Source organism: Zootoca vivipara, chromosome 3, assembly GCF_963506605.1.
Source record: "Zootoca vivipara chromosome 3, rZooViv1.1, whole genome shotgun sequence".
Classification (NCBI taxonomy): domain Eukaryota; kingdom Metazoa; phylum Chordata; class Lepidosauria; order Squamata; family Lacertidae; genus Zootoca; species Zootoca vivipara.
The window spans coordinates 3,978,752-4,000,337 of NC_083278.1; the positions used below are offsets into that span (position 1 = coordinate 3,978,752).

The following is a 21,586-nucleotide window of genomic DNA, read 5'->3' on the forward strand; positions in this document are numbered from 1 at the left end:
GATATTTCTTCCGGCAATCTTAATTCCGGCTTGGGATTCATCTAGTCCAGCCTTTCGCATGATGAATTCTGCATATAAGTTAAATAAGCAGGGAGACAATATACAACCTTGTCGTACTCCTTTCCCAATTTTGAACCACTCAGTTGTTCCATATCCAGTTCTAACTGTAGCTTCTTGTCCCACATAGAGATTTCTCAGGAGACAGATGAGGTGATCAGGCACTCCCATTTCTTTAAGAACTTGCCATAGTTTGCTGTGGTCGACACAGTCAAAGGCTTTTGCATAGTCAATGAAGCAGAAGTAGACGTTTTTCTGGAACTCTCTAGCTTTCTCCATAATCCAGCGCATGTTTGCTATTTGGTCTCTGGTTCCTCTGCCCTTTCGAAATCCAGCTTGCACTTCTGGGAGTTCTCGGTCCACATACTGCCTAAGCCTGCCTTGTAGAATTTTAAGCATAACCTTGCTAGCGTGTGAAATGAGCGCAATTGTGCGGTAGTTGGAGCATTCTTTGGCACTGCCCTTCTTTGGGATTGGGATGTAGACTGATCTTCTCCAATCCTCTGGCCATTGCTGAGTTTTCCAAACTTGCTGGCATATTGGGTGTAGCACCTTGACAGCATCATCTTTTAAAATTTTAAATAGTTCAGCTGGAATATCATCACTTCCACTGGCCTTGTTATTAGCAGTGCTTTCTAAGGCCCATTTGACTTCACTCTCCAAGATGTCTGGCTCAAGGTCAGCAACCACACTACCTGGGGTGTACGAGACCTCCATATCTTTCTGGTATAATTCCTCTGTGTATTCTTGCCACCTCTTCTTGATGTCTTCTGCTTCTGTTAGGTCCTTACCACTTTTGTCCTTGATTATGGTAATCTTTGTACGAAATGTTCCTTTCATATCTCCAATTTTCTTGAACAGATCTCTGGTTTTCCCCATTTAAGAAGAGGCAAAGCTGGCTCACTTGAGATGGTTGAGCATGTGTTGAGGCTATGTGTGAGTTCCCCTTCTGACTCTGGTTCTCCCCCGCCCCTCAGATTCAGGTGAATTTTAGGTGAATTTAGATGAATTTTAGGTGAATTTAGATGAATTTTAGGTGAATTTAGATTCAGGTGAATATTAGGTGAATTTCACCTAATAGATCTGATTCTTCCACTGGGACCCCTAACATGCTAACATAAAGAGAGCCTAAGATTATGAGGCTGGATGAAGCCTGCAGCCCACCTAGTCAAGCATTCCACTTGTGTGGAAGTGGGTGTTATAGCAATGCTTGTTTTTGTTTTTCATACAGTAGAGATAATGTCCTTTAAAGACCTAAACTGCACAGTATCAAAACCTGCATTACATATGAGTGGCAAAATTGTGCTATCAATAACTGAAATGGAGGCCTACTAATCTCATGTTTAGCTCCCCACCCAAATGATTGTGCAGATTAGGAACACAGCACTTGATCTGATCTGTTCTACACAAAATCATCCTCAGGCAACAGAAGGCACATTATTAACTGATGTTTACTTGGTATATTTCTTGGCTCTAGAAAGCAAATTAGCAGAGTGGTGGCATCTTCATATACTGCTGTTGTAACTATAAACCAATTATATTTTGCTGCACAGTTGCCTTCATGTTACAAAACTGTTACAAAACTGTATTCTTCAAGCTCTCAATTTCCAGATAGCGCTGTCAACAATCAAGCAGCTCCTTGTCAATTATTAAAGGGTCCACAATTTCCATTCTGTCTTTATTGTTTGGACTGAGGTGGCATTGGAGGTAGATCAATGTTGGTGCCTGGAATGACATCATGCCCTTTGCCTTCTAAGAGAGAGTCCCACTGGTCAAAATCTTTATTGAGACCTACAGAACAGAGGTGTAAATCACATGAAAACATACCTCAGGGCAAAAGAATGATTAAAATCAGATATGGTGAAATAACATATCAGTGTTACCTTTTAATATCAACCTTTTGTGACATGTTGGAGTTGCATTGTATCAAAACTGATCTTCTTTTAGATGTCTGACATTCTGCTCCTACCAGTTATTTTAGGACTTTTATCAATGTTAGGTTGGGGATTGAAATTTTATTTCAAATTTTCAATCTGCTGTGCATATTAATGAATAGTGTAGAATGGCTAGAACAGCCAGAAGGGCAAGAAGTCCAAATGCTTTCCTCGTCTCTCCCCTGAAGAATTCCTCAGGTTTTTCCCCCCAAGACTTCCTGCCAGTGATGAGATGTGTGGAGACAACCCACATCATATAGAGGAGGGAGAAAGGTTGTTTTCTGCTGCTCCAGAGAAGCGGACACGGAGCAATGGATTCAAACTACAATGGATTCAAACTACAAGAAAGAATATTACACCTAAACATTGCTTCCTGACAGTAAGAGCTGTTCAGCAGTGGAATTTGCTACCAAGTAGTGTGGTGGAGTCTCCTTCTTTGGAGGACTTTAAGCAGAGGCTTGACAGGCATATGTCAAGAATGCTTTGATGGTGTTTCCTACTCGGCAGGGGGTTGGACTGGATGGCCCTTGTGGTCTCTTCCAACTCTATGATTCTATGCCACCTTCTCATTCTGGAGAGAAGTGACTAGTGGGGTGCCACAGGGTTCTGTCTTGGGCCCAGTCTTATTCAACATCTTTATCAATGACTTGGATGATGGGCTTGAGGGCATCCTGAGCAAGTTTGCAGATGACACCAAATTGGGAGGGGTGGCTAATACCCCAGAGGACAGGATCACACTTCAAAATGACCTTAACAGATTAGACAACTGGGCCAAAGCAAACAGGATGAATTTTAACAAGGAGAAATGTAAAGTACTACACTTGGGCCAAAAAAATGAAAGGCACAAATACAGGATGGGAGACACCTGGCTTGAGAGCAGTACATGTGAAAAGGATCTAGGAGTCTTGGTAGACCACAAACTTGACATGAGTGAGCAGTGTGATGCAGCAGCTAAAAAAGCCAATGCAATTCTGGGCTGCATCAATAGGAGTATAGCATCTAGATCAAGGGAAGTAATAGTACCACTGTATTCTGCTCTGGTCAGACCTCACCTGGAGTACTGTGTCCAGTTCTGGGCACCACAGTTCAAGAAGGATACTGACAAGCTGGAACGTGTCCAGAGGAGGGCAACCAAAATGGTCAAAGGCCTGGAAACAATGCCTTATGAGAACTGGGTATGTTTAGCCTGGAGAAGAGAAGGTTAAGGGGTGATATGATAGCCATGTTCAAATATATGGAAGGATGTCATATGGAGGAGGGAGAAAGATTGTTTTCTGCTGCTCCAGAGAAGCGGACACGGAGCAGTGGATTCAAACTTCAAGAAAGAAGATTCCACTTAAACATTAGGAAGAACTTCCTGACAGTAAGAGCTGTTCGGCAGTGGAATTTGCTACCAAGGAGTGTGGTGGAGTCTCCTTCTTTGGAGGTCTTTAAGCAGAGGCTTGACAGGCATATGTCAAGAATGCTTTGATGGTGTTTCTTGCTTGGCAGGGGGTTGGACTGGATGGCCCTTGTGGTCTCTTCCAACTCTATGATTTTATGATCATGGATCCCAATTCTCCCCTTCAGGAGAATGGAATTACAGGTTCAGCTAACATGCCCCCTCAGCGCCTGCACAAGGATTTCAGATTCTGCAATGGGGCTCCCTCCCTTCTCCTGCACAGACACCCACATAGCTTATGAGGGCTGGGGGTCAGGAGAGACCCCAGAACAGTGCACAGATAGGGGGGAATCATTCCACCTGGTAAGATGAAATACTTTTGCAAATGGAACATTCATCATAGCTTGATGTTGAATTCCATCTTTTAACTTTCAGATATTACCCCTCCAAGCCATTCGGATGGGGTAGACAACAAATCACATATAAAAATCATGTAGCAAATGTAGTAACTTACCTAAATGTTTCTGTAAGAAGGCTAATGAAGCTTTGTTGCTAACATCAATGGCTGTATTTGGATTTATTCGTCCCTTCAGTCCAAAAATCTTTCCAACAATGTTGCCAGTCAAAAATGTAAAGTCTGGAAAACTCTGATGTACTGTTCCTCTGCAAATATCAAAGATATTTCCCAACTACATTACAGCCACAAAAGGGTAATTGTACAGTTATAAGCAACATCTTTAAAAATTAAGTTTTTTGTTAAAAGTAAAACATAGTGGGGTTTTTCCTTAGGATGGCAAAGGGGCACCTCTTATCACATTTGATTCTCACCCAATTAAATCTAAGTAGGCTAATAAGGTAAATTTTAATCAATTACAGCTGCATACAGATGATAGTTAGGATTGCAATACACAGTGCTGTGCAAAAGCAGGACACCTGACATCTTTGCCCCACCAATCAAAATGTTTTGTTCAAGCTCTTATGTGTTGCTCATCAATGTAGCCATTTTTAGAGACAGGCAGATACTGAAAAGGATTTGGCGCTTAAAATCTTTACTCTTTCTTTTCTGTAAGTCGCTGCAGACTGACACAACGGAAACTGGGATATGGAATGAAGTGGATGGGAGCTTTTTCATGAACATTTTCTAGGGACAGGAGAAGGGTGAGCCCACTATTTAGGTTTTGCTGCCGTGCTGAGAATTCAGAAATTTTCATTCAGAAGAAAGTTTCCCTTTCCCTCCACTTTGCTGATTCTGTTTTTTGAAACATGCGGGTTTTTTAAAAGGCAAATAGGAACATCTGGAGCAGGGGACTGAACATTGCAGTGGTACCTCGGTTTAAGTACAGTTATACCTCGGTTTAAGTATGCCTCGGTTTGAGTATTTTCAGTTTAAGTACTCCGCGGACCTGTCTGGAACGGATTAACCCACTTTCCATTACTTTCAGTGGGAAAGTTTGCTTCAGGTTAAGTACGCTTCAGGTTAAGTACGTACTTCCGGAACCAATTACACTCCTACTTTGGGTTAAGTACACTTCAGGTTGAGTACTCCGCGGACCCGTCTGGAACAGATTAATCCACTTTCCATTACTTTCAATGGGAAAGTTTGCTTCAGGTTAAGTACGCTTCAGGTTAAGTACAGACTTCCTGAACCAATTGTGTTTGTAAACCGAGGTACCACTGTACACAATTGGTACTTAAACCGAAAGTACTCAAACTGAAGCGTACTTAAACCGAGGTATGACTGCATTAGGAAAGAAGCAAAAATAGGGAGAGTTTAAGTCTTTCTCTCCCTCTCCTCTGCCCTTGTGGTCCTGATGAAAACCCATCATCTGAAGCATTTATATAGAGAGGAAGAAATGCTCAATGGGTGAATATTTCCTCTCAATGCAGCTTCAATGCAGTTTTACTTAGGGCTGCAGCAGGGAAATAAATAATTTCTTTCTAGCTAACTGCTTAAATCTTGATAGTCTCCCTTGGGGTGGGGGCTAAGAATTATTCACATTTTTAAGAACCTGCACATTATGAATGCAAATATACATTTGACATCACATGTAGTGTAGCCCTAAAAGGATGCACCTTGATTCTTTCTGCTCTTTTGGAGGGCATGCTAGAACCTGGATTGTTGCATGGGCTAGCCTGATATAACCATTTTGCCACGGGACAGGTAGGACTGAAATAGAATTTGAAGATGAAACAGCTATGTGATCTAGCAAAGTGCTATTTTCTTCTTGCAATACTGTAGCTTGCTGCCTTCACAACATGCACAGACAATTCCATTTCCCCTGAAAATAAACTAATACTGTTGCAATTTAGCACTTACTTGATAGTGATCATTTTTCTCTCTCTGTCTTTGTAGTTAAGTTTCTTTATTTCTAGAATGTTTAAAGCCCATTGGAATTTTTCTGAATTAATAAACAGCAATGGTTGACAAACTCTAGGATACACTTCTTCACAAAGGGGTAGCATCCATGCATCCAGGGCAATGCCACACCTGTACAGGGGGGAAAGTGCAAGTGTGTGGCATGTTGGTATTAGTTGCACAAGGTCTATTCTTTACTTTTGGTGAGACTATATTCTGAGCTTTGCAGAGGACATGGGACACTAGTTCTATATATACTGCACATCATTCAGCTTTTCCACAGGTTTCTGAGAGAGGTTACAAATACAAGCTTTAGGAAGATGTTCTGTTCAAAGCCACATCTTGTTCCATTGAGTGGGATTCAACTCATGAGTCCTATCAGTGAAAGCTCTGTGCAAGGGCTTCTGCTTATGCAACAGGGCTTCCTCCTCCCTCTGTGTCAGATAAAAAAACAAGACAACCTTTCCCCACAGTTTTATAATCTAAGATGCACAATATAAAAGCAATATGAATCCTGGTACTGTGCCAGTTCTTAAGTTCCATAAAGGCTTTTCTACAGATTTTACCAGATGCTATGGCACATGTCACCATTAGTGCTTTCAATGTGTTCTCTTGGTGCCACAGGGTTAATCCCTACCTTTTGAACAGAGTTCAGTTGTTAATGCACAGGGTGGGGATCAGAAAACTTCCACAGGCTTTTAAAATGACAGTTCTTACTTGAATTGGACATTTTTGCTAAGAGCCTCAATAGTTGTGGCAGCACCAAAAGAGTGTCCCATCACAGCTATCTTCTGTACATCAATAGAATCCTGAAAATACAAAAGATAAGAGAAACTGTTGCTCTTCTAATAATAATAATTTATTACTTATACCCCACCCATCTGGCTGGGAATAACTGAACGCACTCAATCCAAGACAGAGTTGAGCATGCTTAGACCTAGAGAAACCTGGAGGCTAATACATACAACTCTTAAATGCCCAATGCTCCTTTTCAACCAGACCTTTGGCTGATTAATATTCTACAGCCTTTTTTAATATGTGGCTGTGGGAAGGGGGGGTATTGTTTCACTGTTTCATTTTAATTATGGTATTTACTTGTGTTTTTATCTTGTATTTTATTCTGTGAACCACCGTGAGATCTTATGATGAAGTGCTGCATATAAATTTAGTAACAACAACAACAACAACAACTAAATAAATAAATAATAAAAATAAAAAGTCCAACAACATCTGGAATCTTGCCTGCAGAAGAACGTGAACCTGTTCAGTTCTCCCTTCAGTTCTGCCTCCACCCCCTTGGCAAATCATGGGGCCTCGGAATGGTGACTCCTGCCTGGAGCTGGCTCTGACCCTATTAAAACTGATTATAGATTATAATTTCTGGAAAACAATGGTAGCAGTTTCCCTTAACTGCTGTGGCACTAATCATGAGGTATTAGTACCCTAGTATTTGTACAAAGGTATGTGAGGAGGATAGTGAGTCAATAAGCAGCTTTTAGTCTTCATTCCTACAGGAAATTCAAGAAAGAATCTTGAATGGTGGGACATTGCTGTGAGAGGCAGGCAGCCCTGCACTTCTCTTTATAGGGCATTGAGAGTTGGTAACTGAAAAGAGGAGTGCATAGCCATACTTAAGAGGAACACAAACCAGTGGGTGCCTCTTTGACAGTCACCTCAAAACACAACACAGCTCTCTTGTGGTGGCGGCTGAACTGCTAGCACTTGTTTCAGCTTCTGGGTATTACTTGACACACTGCTGAAGAGCTCTACAAAACCAGTTTCATTGCAGACTGAAAAAATGAACATTTGTGCCATGTACAAAGACAGTTCCGCCATGTTTCAACAGCTGGGAAGTGTAGCAAACATCACATAGAAAGAAATTGGAAAGTCTGTAGCAAACAGCTTAGCCCATGGAGTTACTCAATTTGTATTAGGAGGAGCCCACAAGTTTCTTTACCTTTAAAAGCATCCAGTTAAAGCTCAATGGCAGCACATTCACTATTTGTTTTCCGGAATTAATATCAAGCATGAGGTCAAGGGCTCTAACACACTCATCAGCTCTTTGTTGCACCTACACAAAAAGCAAACTTAAATCATTATCCTTTTGGACTTAAAATAGCCAATGCACCAAGACACTGATTTGGTAAGCAGAGAAAATTTCCTATGAATCTATGGTCTGACATCAACAGAACCTAAGAAATGTGGTTAAAAGCTTTTTTAAACCAAGTACCGGACTTCATCTATAGAAACAGTAGACTTTGTTAATTGACATAGGCCATAAGGTCACTCTGCAGAAGTACAGTACTTCCAATCTAGTTTCCATTACTCCCAGAACCTCACAATTAGGTCACATGCACACACCATGCATGAAAAGAAATATTATACTTTTCATGTATAATGCCACTTTATCAGTCAGGGAGAATCCTGGGAACTGACCTTACAGAGCTACAATTCCCAGCACCCTAAACAAACTACAGTTCACAAGATTCTCCACATCCTCCAAATGGTTATATCTAGCAAATGAAATATTATAGTCTCACTGGGTGTATGGATGTGGGGGCTTTTAAAAAAAAAATCCCAGAAATAATGACTGTCGGCCCTCTAGAACTGCTGGGAAAATGAACCCTTGAACTTGATTTCAATTTCTCTTCTCATGGGGTCTTGAGTGGGGCACTCTTTCCACCACCCTATTTTGTAAGAGAAGAAAACCTGATATTCAGAGGCAGAAGCAGGAGTCCATGGCCTCTGACTTTTTCTTGGGTATATGAATTTATCAGCATCCAACTCAGATATTCTGAATCCAGAAGAACCCCCTACTGTTTCTATCCAGTGTGCACCACTTATCGCACTTAGCACGGCTGGTTTTAGTTCTTGTTTTTCTTACATATAATTTTCACTTGCTAGGACTAATGAGTCGTCGTCCGTCCCCCCCAAGCTCTGGAATTGCACTGGGATCTGTGGAAAGGTTCCTTCCTCTAGGGCAGGCATGTCAAACCTGCGGCCCTCCAGATGTTTTTGCCTACAACTCCCATGATCCCTAGCTAGCAGGACCAGTGGTTGGGGAAGATGGGAATTGTAGTCCAAAACATCTGGAGGGCCGCAGGTTTGACATGCCTGCTCTAGGGTGAATTCCTCTAGGGTAAATTATTACCAGAGAGGCCTGCCTGTCAACAAAAAGGAAGTGCTTCCAAGACTGCTCTATCCCAAACCCCAGAGACCCAATTTAACGTAAGTTCACATTTCCCTTTTGCTAAAAAAGAAAAGAAAAGGAGCTTGTCCAGAGTTGATACCAGGACAAGGGAAGCAAACATAATCACCACAGTCAATGATTCTCTCATGCCATCTTCAACCTTCTTGAAAACTCTCTACTGCCACAGTGTTTAGAGAAAAGCATACTGCTCAAAGATAGAGGACTTCTTCAAACAAATACCTGTTGTTGACGTAAAGCAACTTCATCTTCACCTGCTTTTAATTTCCTGTAATAGATCCACTCCTTGTGCAGTTCTGAGGCTTCTCCCTTTGCTCCTAAAGCAGGTTTATCATTAAGGTAATATGTAGCTGAAGATGACTGGTCTCTAATAAAAAGAAAAATGCTGTTCTGAAGCCTTTGGACTTCCCTTTTGAGATAGCTGCACTCCTTTCCTCTCAAGCACCATATTCTGCCTTTATGTTCAAGTAGAAATATTGAAAAACCAATTCACAATTTAGTATCATTCAACACCCCCAAAGAAAAAGAAAGTGTAGTAAAATTAAGCTTTCTAAAATCTAATTCTAAAGTGCCTATTTTCTACTTTCTAAATCTAGTCCATCTATCTTCTTTATTTACTGTGTTTCTAGTTACTGCTTAATCAGATATTTGTGTACATGCTTCTTCAGCTAATACAAAACTCAAGATGCGTAGTCAGCATACCTATGCTCAACAGCAGCAACAACAAAACCCTGAGATGCCATTTCAGTGCAAATTGCTGAATACAGAGTTCTGTAAATATAAACACAACAAATTAGTTATACAGATTAGTTCAGTATAACCGACAAAATTCATAATTCATGTGCATGCTACATCTCGATGATGATGAACTAAAGTTTTTTAGATGCTGTACACAGATTTAATAAAAACAATTGTTCCGCTTGCAGGTAAATCCTACATGTGAGCAGTGAGCAGGGGACAAATGAACTTAAGGAGAGCCCATATTTCATTCATGGAGGCTCCCCACACGCTTCTAGTCACCACATGTAGGGAGCCTCCATGGGCAGAGTGAGATATGCACTTCAGACTTCACTCTCCAACTGATGGAGGGTGAGCAATTTGGGTGGGGTTGGATGGCAGCAATTCGTACTCACATCCCCAGTCAGGTACTAATAATTTTTGTAGGCTGAAACCATTATTGAGGACTGTCGACTTCATGAACCACATATTTTGATACATTATGTTGCTTAGATGCAATCATCTATATTAGGAAACACTCTACTACCAAAATGCAACACTACCTGAATGCTCCAAGTCCGTGGGAGAAAATAATTAGGGGGTATTTTTCTCCAAGTTTGAACGCAGCGTTCCATTTTGCAGGACATGTCACTGAGCCTAAATTGAATAGAACACGTGTTTGTATTATGAATTTGGTAAATGCCAATTTGCTGCTCTCATGCAAATAGTGCTTCACACCTGAAACTGTTCTTCCTCAACCACCCCAAACAGTATCTCATACATGTTTGAGCCTGTGGCAGCCAAAGTTTTTAGGCAGCAGTTGTTACAGTATGTATCTGAAGCCACAGGCATGTCCAGAACTCACATGTATTCATATACACAAACCTGCAAGAGGTTTGGGATCTTTTTCTAGAGTTATGATATATATGTTTATGAAAATGAGTTTACCTCTATTCCTACCTAAATAAAACTTCTGACACCCGATACTTTATTTCATTCTGGGCTGGCAATCCTCTGCACAATATTCTTCATAAATTGTAGTGCCCAGAACTGGACACAATATTCCAGGTGCCATTTGACCAAGGAAGAATAGAATGGTACTATGGCTTCCCTTGATCTGGACACTAGACTTCTGCATTTTTCAGATATGGGTTGCTAGCTGTTATCATAAATGTTGAAGAGCTGCATTTGTTTGTGGAGTAAGCTATCACCGCAGTTATTTACAGTTTGTTTACTTCAAGTAAGAAGGCTCATAGGTGCTGTAAGATCTTGCACAAATTTGTTTCGGACAGGAAAAAAACCCAACTGAAACTGTTGTGTCTGGAAAGGAATTAAAGATGAAAGAATCTGCCCTAAAGTTAAGTTTGAAATATTAAGTGAAATAAGCAAACTCATCTGATAGGAGATATGGTGATCACAAGAATACCATTATATGAATTTTCAGAACAATGTCATCAAAATAAATGAAATTATAACTCAGGCCTTATATATGTTAATGAATGCATGAAATGATTTTCTCAGAAGACGACATGAGAAGGGACCATAGTTCAGGGGTAAAGCCATGTAGAATGTCCCAGTTTCAATCCCTGGCATGCATTCACTTGAAAGAAAGGAACTGAAACACAAGGGATGCAGTAAAACATGCTCTTCATTGACTCTAACTGAATTAAAAATTTAAAAAATCCTTCCAGTAGCACCTTAGAGACCAACTAAGTTTGTCATTGGTATGAGCTTTCGTGTGCATGCACACTTCTTCAGATACCTCAAAACAAAATACAGTGGTACCTCTACTTACGAATTTAATGCGTTCCGAACACACATTTGTAAGTCGAAAAAATTTGTAACTCGAATCCCATAGGAATGCATTGGGAGAAAAAAATTCGTAAGTCGAAGCAACCCTATCTAAAAATTCGTAAGTAGAAAAAATCCTATCTAAACCGCATCCAAGATGGCGGACAGAGCTCCATTTGTAAGTAGAAAAATTCATAAGTAGAGTTATTTGTAAGTAGAGGTACCACTGTAAAAAAATTCCTTCCAATAGCACCTTAGAGACCAACTAAGTTTGTCATTGGTATGAGCTTTCGTAGGCATGCACACTTCTTCAGATACCAAGAGCTCATAGCAATGAAAGCTCATACCAATGACAAACTTAGTTGGTCTCTAAGGTGCTACTGGAAGGAATTTTTTTTATTTTGTTTTGACTATGGCAGACCAACACGGCTACCTACCTGTAACTTGAATTAAAAATGTCCTTCAAAACTTACCAAAGTTGCATGTGAAAAAGAACCTTCCTAATGTCCGATATATGTTCAGAAAATCAGATAGTCCATAATAATATTCTTTATTGGGAATCCATATTGTTTCTTCATCACTTGTACCAATTTGGGATGGGTAATAGAGACGCATAAAATTTCCCTAGCAAAGAATAACAAAATCAAGTTGTTCAAACCTGCTTTCAAAAGTTTTAAAAGAGAAGAATGCAATGGCAGATATATAGGTACAGTATGCATAATATGTGCAGAATTAAGCTGAGGGGCCCCAAGTATACATTGTTAACTGAGAGGTTACCTTTGAAATGTGACTACAATGAATTTTAATGTGTTGCGTTGCTTTCAGTTTTCGTGTGTGACAGCAAGGCAAGGAGGCCAGGGAAAACCACTCTGCCCCTCCTTTCCCTGACCTACCCCCCCACCCTCCACCTCTAAATAAAATGGCTTAAATTATGAAAACAATTATGCAGGTAAAATGCCAGCAAAGGGGGGGGGGCTTTCCAGGGTTTTGCACCGTCTGTCATATGTCTGGATAGCTGCCTGTTGGACAGAAGTCATGGGTGTGTCCAAGGAGCTCATGGGTTTCCAGGAACAATTTCATTCCCTTGAGGCCAAGGTGGCAAACCTGGAAAAGCTAAAAGAGGCAGAAAGGTGGGTGGGTGAGGTCTTCAGGGACATTATAGATGTGTTGTTTGTCTGCTCCCCCTTAAGCTGTTTTCAAATAGACTTTAAAAATACTTGCTTCCAATTTGCTTTAAATTAATGGTGTTGGGGTAGATTTTTAGATGCTACAGCGTGTATTATTTTATATTATACTAGCTGGCCCGGCCACGCGTTGCTGTGGCTCAGTTTGTTAAATGGACCCTCAGAGTCCCCCTTCAGACTCCCCTCACCTTCAGAGTCCCCCTTCATTTTGTTGAAATGTTTTACGTGCGTTCCGTTTACACAGGCTCACCCCACCCTGTCCTGACCCATGAGCTATCCCATCCCCTCCTCCCCACACTCCTGGCTCATCCCTGTGGTTGTCCCCACCCTGTCCTGACCCATGAGGTATGCCGTCCCCACCCCCCGGCTCATCCCTGTGATTGGTCCCACCCTGTCCTGACCCATCACCATGAGCTTCTTGCAGCCAATCAGAAGCCACGCTTTGGTTTTCGAACATTTTGGAAGTCGAACGGACTTCTGGAACAGATTCCGTTCGACTTTCAAGGTACGGCTGTATAATTAAAGGTGCCTGTGCATGGGTAAACATATACTGATATGCATGCCCACCGTGGACACCAGGTTTCTGGAAGTACTACTTGAGGGAAGGAAACAACACATGGCATGAATGTATCTCATCAATCATTGCCCACTAGCACAAATGGGAAACATCAAAACAGATTTTGGAGGCATAAAACTGAAAGTGCTTGTATGTAGATGAAGGTGCATAAATGTGCCCATGGAAACAGTGACCCACATACACATTAGCCTAGCATGAACACTGCATGCATAAATAAAGGTAAAGGTAGAAGTTTGAAAGCACTCCAGTGCAAGTAGATAAATAGGAACCACTGCATAGTTACTGGATGTGTTTTTCTATGGACCACAAGGGGGCACTATACATAATTCTACATATGTAGCTGTTAAATCTATTAACTTGGACTTTGGATCACCTTCATTTTGTTTACTGTAAGCTGCTTTGAGTGCTAAAAGAAAATCTGATGATTTAACAAACTGCAGATACCTGAATGCTGTGGCCGGTCATAAGATCTGTGCATCCAACTGAGTAAGGGCCTTTCCCTTCAGGAATCCTCTCAAGGTTGCTCCCCATTTCCTTGGCACTTTGACAGTCAAGTCTGAAAAGCAAGATAATCTTATGAGTGTGTGGGACCCAGGTGGCACTGTGGTTAAACCCTGAGCCTAGGGCTTGCTGATCAGAAGGTCGGCGGTTCGAATCCCTGTGACGGGGTGAGCTCCCGTTGCTTGATCCCAGCTCCTGCCAACCTAGCAGTTCGAAAGCACGTCAAAATGCAAGTAGATAAATAGCAGGAAGGTAAGCGGCGTTTCCATGTGCTGCTCTGGTTTGCCAGAAGCGGCTTTGTCATGCTGGCCACATGACCTGGAAGCTATACGCCGTCTCCCTCGGCCAATAATGCGAGATGAGTGCGCAACCCCAGAGTCGGTCACGACTGGACCTAATGGGCAGGGGTCCCTTTACCTTTACCAGTCAGTGTCTGGACATAGTCTAAATATGCTGTCTTTCATTCAATTGAAAGAAATAGGCCATGCAGCTAGTAAATATTAATAACTAATTATGCTGAACTGAACATTTAAAATCAGTAAAGATTCTCCAAAACAATATAAAGTGCTACTGAAACTGAAAAGGACTTCGAAGGGATAATATAGTCCACATAATATCTACCCTAGTCAGGAGCTGCTGAAGACCTACTTCAGGGGTCGGCAAGGCTTATCTTGCCTGGGCCAGATTAGACCCGCGGAGATCCCTCTGCAAGACGGATCGCAAGCGCGCAAGCGCCCGTGATTTCCAGTGTCTCCATAGATGCAATTTGCAGCGCCTGCGTGTACGCAGACTTGATTTCCGGGGCGCCGTGGAAGCGAGTCGCTGCACCGAGCCAGTTTAGCGCAGCACAAGAGCGGGCAGCTCAGTTTGGGGGCGGCTTGTAGGGCGGTATGGGCGTACCCAGCACGGGGCAGGGGGGGAAGCTGCCCCCCTAGAAGCAGAAAGGGGGGGAATGGTATAAAACAGCTCGCTGTGCGCGCTGTTGTCAAGGCAGTTCACCTTCTCGATCGGGTACACAATCTTGCCGCAGCGGGCAGGGCCGTCTTAACTATACCAGCCGCCATGGTCCGGCGCCCTGCCAGGCAGGGCCAGGCACAGCGGAGAGCTGGAGAGCACGGCACGACAGGCAGGGACGCTGCCAGCTGTGCTCCGCCTCGGCCTGCTTGGCTGAAGCGAAACGGCAGCAGCGGCAGCGAAGCTGCCTTCGTTGAGGGAAACCTGGGCCATGTATGCAAATGAGGTGCTGCGGAGCATTGTGGGGCAGCACTTTCTGTGCTGTTCTCGCTGTGACTTGAAGGAGTGTGGGCTGAAGTTAGCCCAGGTCCAGGTTTCCCTCGACGGAGGCAGCTTCGCTGCTGCTGCCTCATTTTTGTCACTGCTGCCGGTAAAGGAGCGGGCGAGGCAGAAGCGCAAGCGCGGGTGGCTCCGTGTGCTGCCTCGGCAATGGCTGGAAACTCACATTTACATATTTTAAGCAAAATCTTGAATACAAGTACCATGTTTTATACAAGACAAGTCACCCACTGTTCTACATAGTAGGAATGAATTCTTTAAAGTGAGCATCATCTCAAATAAAGAGATTAATACATTTGTATTAATGTCCTCAGAACTATAAAAAAAAAATCATCCTAAATACCTCCTGTGCCAAAAGGGCATTATGCTTTGTTTCCCCAAATTACAAGTTACAAAGAGATAAATTCTAGAATAGCTCCACTATGGTACTGTATTTATAATCCTACCCTTCCATTTCAAAAGGCTAACAGGACCAGTTTTTTCTTTTAAATTGTGAAAGAAAATGCCTTGGTCGGACAATAAAATACAAAGCCGGGGCGCACTGCCTTTGCCCTCCTTCCAGTACCAGGGAAAGGTGCTTTTCTTCTTCTGGGAATTTGAGCGCCAGGCTGCGGTGCTCTGTCTGCCTGCCTGCCTGGAGGGGAAGGAATCCCGGAGCTCTTTTCGTATTACAGGATCTTCTTATATTTGCCTTGTTGTGTGTTCCTTGTTTTTGCAAATCGCTTTGGGATGCTTCTGGCCCTGGGTATGTGAAGTGATACAGACATGGGAGCCTGCTCCTCCAAAGGCAACCCCAGGCAGGCAGGCAGGCCGGCCTCTCCCTCTCCCCTCAGCCTAGCCCTGAGGCGAGCGCCAGGCTCAGTCCCAGGGACTCCCCGCCGGCCGGCCTCGCCTCCTCGGCCTCCCTTCTCCTGCCAGCCTCTGCCGGCCCTTCCCAGCCCCCTGGGAAAGAGGCGCTCCCCCCTCGCCGGCCGGGAGGGCCAGGAGACCGAGGAGGGGGCGCTGCCGCCCGCGAGGGACGTTGCTGACTGAGGAGGGAGGGCGAAGGGGACTCCCCGCCGGCCGACAAGGGGAAGGGGAAGGGCAGCCCTTCGGGGCCGCGGCTTCAAAGCCAGGGAACAAGCGGCTCCCCCCGCCCGCCCGCCGCCGGTTTTAAGCGAGTAGTCCTGTTTTTCACCCTCGAGTCCCTGTCCGGGGGGAGGGGGGAGGGGGGTCGGCAGAAGCGCATAATAAAAATGAAAACGAATAATAACAATACGTAATAATATTGGAAATCCCTCCTTCTTCTGCTGCTGCTGCTAAGCAAGCGATCTTCCTCCTCCTCCTCGCGAGGGGCTTCCTTCCGTGCGCGCGGGGCTGCAGGCGGCCCGCTAGTCCCCCGTCGTCCCCCCCCCCCGCTCACCACCCGAGCAGCGTCCGCGGGCGAGGAGAGGCCGCCCGGGCCGCCCGCCTGTTGCGAGAGAGGCGCTGCTCCGGCTCTGGTCGCCTCACGCCAGAAAGGACACCGGTCTGTCACGGGGATCCACTTTTATTCCTTGGTTCTGCCCCACCTTTTTCCCTGACAAGAAAGGCAGCTTGTGACGCGTGAAACAGAAGTGAGGAGGAGGACTGGGGAATGAGAGAGAGCCTGTGCTTTTCTCCCCCACCCCTTAATTTTTTTGTAGTATTTTCTTTATAACAAAAAATATGCCAGTATTAAAATTGGAGATCTGAAAAGATAAAATAAAAGGGCAATTTTCTCTTTTCTCTAGCGAAGTGTTCCCAAAGAGTATTGTTGCTACTACATCATATTGCTTTGTGGCAAAAGCTCCCAGATGAAATGCTCAAAAGTGTTGCCCCAGCACTTCTCTAAGAACCGGTACCAGAAACAGTTGAAAAATAAGCTAAGCAGGCAATCCTCTTGAGATTGGATGTTGGAAAAGCAATGTCGAAATAGCATCTTCAAGTATACATACAACTTATACTTTCCCCATAGACACAAGTAGCTTGCATCTTCAGAAACTTCATGCTTTGGCTATTTATCCCAGGCTCTCTTTGAAATATGTGCTTTAACTGCTGCCCTGACAGTAAGAGCTGCAAGATTGGTGGACAGAGCGAGCCTTTTTCCTGGGAACACCACAATCTTCCTGAGACTCCAGGCTGCCAGCCTTAACAGGCATTTTCAATCTAATCTGTGTTTGGCTAACTTTTTATTTGTACTTTTATATGAGTTATTATTTATTATGCTGTCATTAGGTATTTTAACTTTTGTGTAAACTGACTTGTGAGGGCAGAGTACTCTTAAAGGCTGGTTAGAAAACTTTGATAAATTCATGGCATGTTTATTCATATATTTTGCTGTGATTTAAACATATTACAAAATTGCAACCAATTATGGCTTCCAGATCTGAATACCCCAAGTTAAATATAATAATCACCTATGATTGCCACACATGGCTGATTACATGCAGGTTGCACAGATTTTCTTATGCTGATTGATATGTTTTCCATGTAGGAAAAATATTTATGAAGTTGTCCTTGTTAGTTTGGAGGACACTGCAACTTGAGAAAGTTACTATGGCCAGGCATTGCTGTCCAAAAGAACATGTGAATTTGAAAACTGTCTATTGAAGACTGATTCCTCTAGGATAGGGGTCAGCAAACTTTTTCAGCAGGGGGCCGGTCCACTGTCTCTCAGACCTTGGGGGGGCCGGACTATATTTTGAAAAAAAATATGAAGGAATTCCTATGCCCCACAAATAACCCAGAGATGCATTTTAAATAAAAGGACACATTCTACTCATGTAAAAACATGCTGATTCCCGGACCGTCCGCGAGCCGGATTTAGAAGGCGATTGGGCCGCATCCAGCCCCCGGGCCTTAGTTTGGGGACCCCTGCTCTAGGATGTAACAATAGTCGTACTAGATTACCATATCAGAATGTTGACTTTTATGTTTCATATTTTACATAGTTTGATGCTTTGTGATGTAGAAACAGCAATTCCATAGTAAATTACTATGGACAAAAATAGTATAACACACCCTCCTGCAAAGTTAACATAACATTTAAACCTTAAAAGGACAATTTTCTAAGGATGCCAGATTTTACTGCGCTGATAGGCTAGGCTTACAAAGTCCGCACCCTACATCTCAGTGTCTGAAAATAGTTTTTGTGTTTTGTTTCTCCCCCCCCCCCCAAATTATATTTCTTGATTTTCAAACATTTCAATCACAAAAACAAGAAGCAAAAAATAAAAATAAAACATAAACTAAAGAGAAAAAGAAAGAAAAACATATCTATTCTTACATTAACTTGACATTATGGACTTCCTCGATTCCCCCCACACTGGGTCCATTTTTAAATCTAAATTAAGCAATTTTCCTTTATCATCTTAAATCATTCTAATGCAATTTTTCCATTATCTCACAACCAATTCTAATCTACAAAAAGAAAAGAAAAATCAACTATCCTCAACCTATAACTCATTAATTGATCCAAATCTAAATTTATTTTCCCATCCATCTCTATTTCTTCCCTTAGCCTCACAATTTATACCCCAAAATTTTTCCATATATTCAAATAATATTTCTTCTATCATATTAACCTTTAACCACTTATATCTAATTCTACCCCCCTTCCCCTGGATCTCCCAGATGCATCAGCCAGCTCCATAAAATGTTCCAGTTTTGGACCATCTTAATCAATCAGAAAATAACCCATTGTTGCTCCTCACCCTATTCCCACTCTTTTGCCACCTATCCACAACTCTCCCTTCATTGTCCCCTGCTGCCCCCCCTCCAATTTTCTAACTGTAGCACAGTACCATCCAGCTATGTTTCCACTTTTCAGCCCTATCTCAATTTTTATTCCACTTAAGCTCAGGCTCCCTCTCACTGGGAGGGCATTATTCCATGCAGGTTCTTCTTTGAGGACTCATTGAATCAAACCTGAATCTTGTTCCCCCTCTCCCACTGGGGGAACAATGTTCCATACTTCTTCCTCCTCTTTTTTAAGTTCAATTATATTGTCCAGGACTGATGACTCTTCCTCCTCTTCTTTAAGGTCAATTACATTGTCCCCGGCTGGTGCTTGTTCATCTTGCTTTTCTTCATTCTCTATTGGAATTAATCCATTTTCACTTTCCACACAGTTCTGTCTCATTTTGCGAATCTGTATATTATTCTGCCACAACTCATCCCTAATTTCCAAAAGCTGTTCCAGAAGTTCCTTTTGAAAGTCCAAAAAGTCTATAGAGCCAGATGATGTTGTGTCTACTGAATCCTGCTCGTCTCAAATTCCATGGGAACTGCACAGATTACAATACAGGAAGTGGCGCAGTTCGTATTTCCAAACCTCAGAAACAAAGTTTACGTCCGATCTGGTTACCAACTCTCATTTTTAATTCTTGTTCATATTTTAAAAATCTTATGTTCATTTCTGAAAAAAAGCATTATCAAACTTCTTATACACAGCCTTATATTTTGCGCTCTCTTCAAAGTTCAGCCTCAAAGAGGCAAACAAAATTCCTTCCTAATTGTGATGTCATAATGGCAGCTGGCTGGTCCCTCCAGGGACCCAACTCCAGTTCCCGGGGGACTTCCCCAGTCCAACTTAAAAAATTTACAGGGATTTTAATGTATTCAATCCTTCTGCCCTTTACCCTGCCTCAGGGGGAAGGTTTAAATCCAATCCTTGGAAATTAATAAATTCCTGTCAAGCTTTCTGGCTGCAGGCAAATTAACTGCATCACCGTTCTCTCAATGGGGGAGACCGACTTCCTTTTTTAATCTCCTCCCGTGGCCAATTCCTTTCAATTAAAAACTTTTTAAAATTTCTTTCCCTTGCCCACGGTGTCCAATATCTTCAAATCCTTTGTTTTAGGGAAAATCCACCGCTCCTCCGCTGCTGGCTCAGAGCTTCGCTCTGTGAGGGTAGCGACTTGCTCGAAAATGGCGCCCGCGACTCTGCACTCCACTCGCTCACAGGGCTCTTAAAAGAGCTTACCGGGGGGCAGAGGAGTCACTTTTGGGCGCAGCCGAGCTCTCACGTCCCCAGAAAGCTCAATCTGGTTTTTTTTATTGGGGGTCCACGGCGCTCTCGCGGCTCCCCCCTCCCTCACAGTGCCAGGAACCTCAGAGCTTGAGGATTCCTCGCCGATCAGCGGTAGACCGGAAGTCCTGTGTTTTGTTTCTTTGCTGTGTAGGAGGAACAGAAACAGCCACCATTTGAGAGTCACAGGAAATTAGAAAAGCTGTAAGTCAATTGATCTGGGAGTGTTCTTCCATGTTTCTCATCAGCACTGGAAATGACCACATAATGATCTGTCACAAAGGAGCAAGTAAGGGCTCCCCCAACATATCACATTCCCTAACAAAACACCGGATTGAGAGTGTGCCCTGCCACGTGCATTTTGCCAGATCCTGAGGTAGGTCCATAGTGTACATGATGGCTATAAAGTCTCAAACTGCTCCTGAAAAGGTTGCCCCCCCCTTCAAGACCATATATGCAATCTTTATACCCCTTCTCTGCCCCTTCACCATTCTCCCAAACACAAACTCTGTAGTCTGACTAAAAATGTTATCAAGATAAATATTTAACATCCGTTTCTTAGCACACAATACTGCTACTAATTCCATCCCATAGACATGCCTTTCTTCGACTTGTATATTTTCTCTTGCACTTCTTTTTCAGCCTCCTGAAAAGTCCCACAGACTCAAAATCTTCAGGGGAAGGGGAAGAGGTGGGTTTCATTTCCACCAATAAGGAGGTTTATTAAGAATTACCTCTACCTATTCTGTAGCGACCAATGCGTGTTTCAGAATTCTGTCAACTGATCTCACAATAAGCATTTCCCCCTTAAATTTTGAACATTCAACAGCCAGAAGTTCTATGTCTGAGTCAGGTGCCTTGTATTTGATCAGGTTTGGGTTCCTGTTAAGCTTAAAGACAGTGCAATCTTAGCCTACCAGTTAGATCAATAATCTACTGGGGAATTTTAAATACCCCATAGCTCAAGGATGTGACAGATACAGCTGCAGCTCCACATGGGGTTGTTTCATTTTGTTGGCATGCATTTGATGGCGTGGTAATATCTTTCTTTAGGGCAGAAGTATTGGCAACTTCCTTCTGGGATGGGTCACAATGTTGTCCTGATTCTGTCCTGTTTGTTACAATAGGGGTGTCAATAGAGATTACTTGTAGAACAAAGTTTTGATCATCTGGGTTTGCTTGACAACCCTCATTTTGTTTTTCTGATATTGCCACCTGTGACGCAGCACCAGCAGCCATTCTGCTTTGCTCTTGTTTCTGCTGCTCAGCAGCACGTCTCATAATTTCTTCTGCAGAGAGGGAGAAAACAATATATTGTTAGACAAGATATTACTACTTTTGCATGCATTTTGCCTGATTGAAGGCGGTATTTAACTCAGTGTTACTCAGAATAGATCTATTAACATTAATACAGTAAACATGAGTTAAATTAGGTCTATTCTGAGTAAAACATGAGTTAAATTAGGCCTATTCTGAGTAAAACATAGTGGAAAAACCATGCTTAGAGATTGTGCTAGAAAAATTAGACACATTCCATCACACTGAGAATCACAGCATA

At 42.8% G+C, this 21,586-nt stretch overlaps 2 protein-coding genes across 6 annotated transcripts in view; both read right to left on the reverse strand.

The window, feature by feature from the left end:
• Positions 1 to 1,458: 1,458 nt before the first annotated feature.
• Positions 1,459 to 16,499, reverse strand: PLA2G7 (phospholipase A2 group VII). Of its 3 annotated transcripts, none has more exons than XM_060272344.1 (11): positions 16,402 to 16,499; positions 13,650 to 13,761; positions 11,918 to 12,068; positions 10,217 to 10,310; positions 9,639 to 9,707; positions 9,159 to 9,303; positions 7,686 to 7,799; positions 6,446 to 6,537; positions 5,690 to 5,860; positions 3,887 to 4,035; positions 1,459 to 1,848 (listed from the first exon to the last, which is right to left on the reverse strand). In XM_060272344.1, the coding sequence occupies exons 2-11, from the start codon at positions 13,734 to 13,736 to the stop codon at positions 1,736 to 1,738; spliced, it is 1,185 nt and encodes a 394-aa protein (XP_060128327.1). In that variant the 5' UTR covers positions 13,737 to 13,761; positions 16,402 to 16,499; the 3' UTR covers positions 1,459 to 1,735. The 3 variants fall into 3 exon arrangements, with proteins under 3 accessions (XP_060128327.1, XP_060128328.1, XP_060128330.1); XM_060272345.1 differs by lacking the exon at positions 16,402 to 16,499 and adding an exon at positions 15,565 to 16,205; XM_060272347.1 differs by lacking the exon at positions 16,402 to 16,499 and adding an exon at positions 16,258 to 16,389 and having other exon boundaries at positions 1,462 to 1,848.
• Positions 16,500 to 17,295: 796 nt separating this feature from the next.
• LOC118082597 (dual specificity calcium/calmodulin-dependent 3',5'-cyclic nucleotide phosphodiesterase 1A-like) overlaps positions 17,296 to 21,586 on the reverse strand; it is a 43,087-nt gene continuing 38,796 nt past the window's right edge. Inside the window, exon 15 of one of the 3 annotated variants that reach the window (XM_035110326.2) lies at positions 17,296 to 21,317. In XM_035110326.2, the coding sequence (XP_034966217.1) occupies positions 20,962 to 21,317 (356 nt within the window). In that variant the 3' untranslated portion in view covers positions 17,296 to 20,961. The remainder of the gene's footprint in view (positions 21,318 to 21,586) is intronic. The other 2 variants (XM_035110323.2, XM_035110324.2) reach the window with 2 other exon arrangements.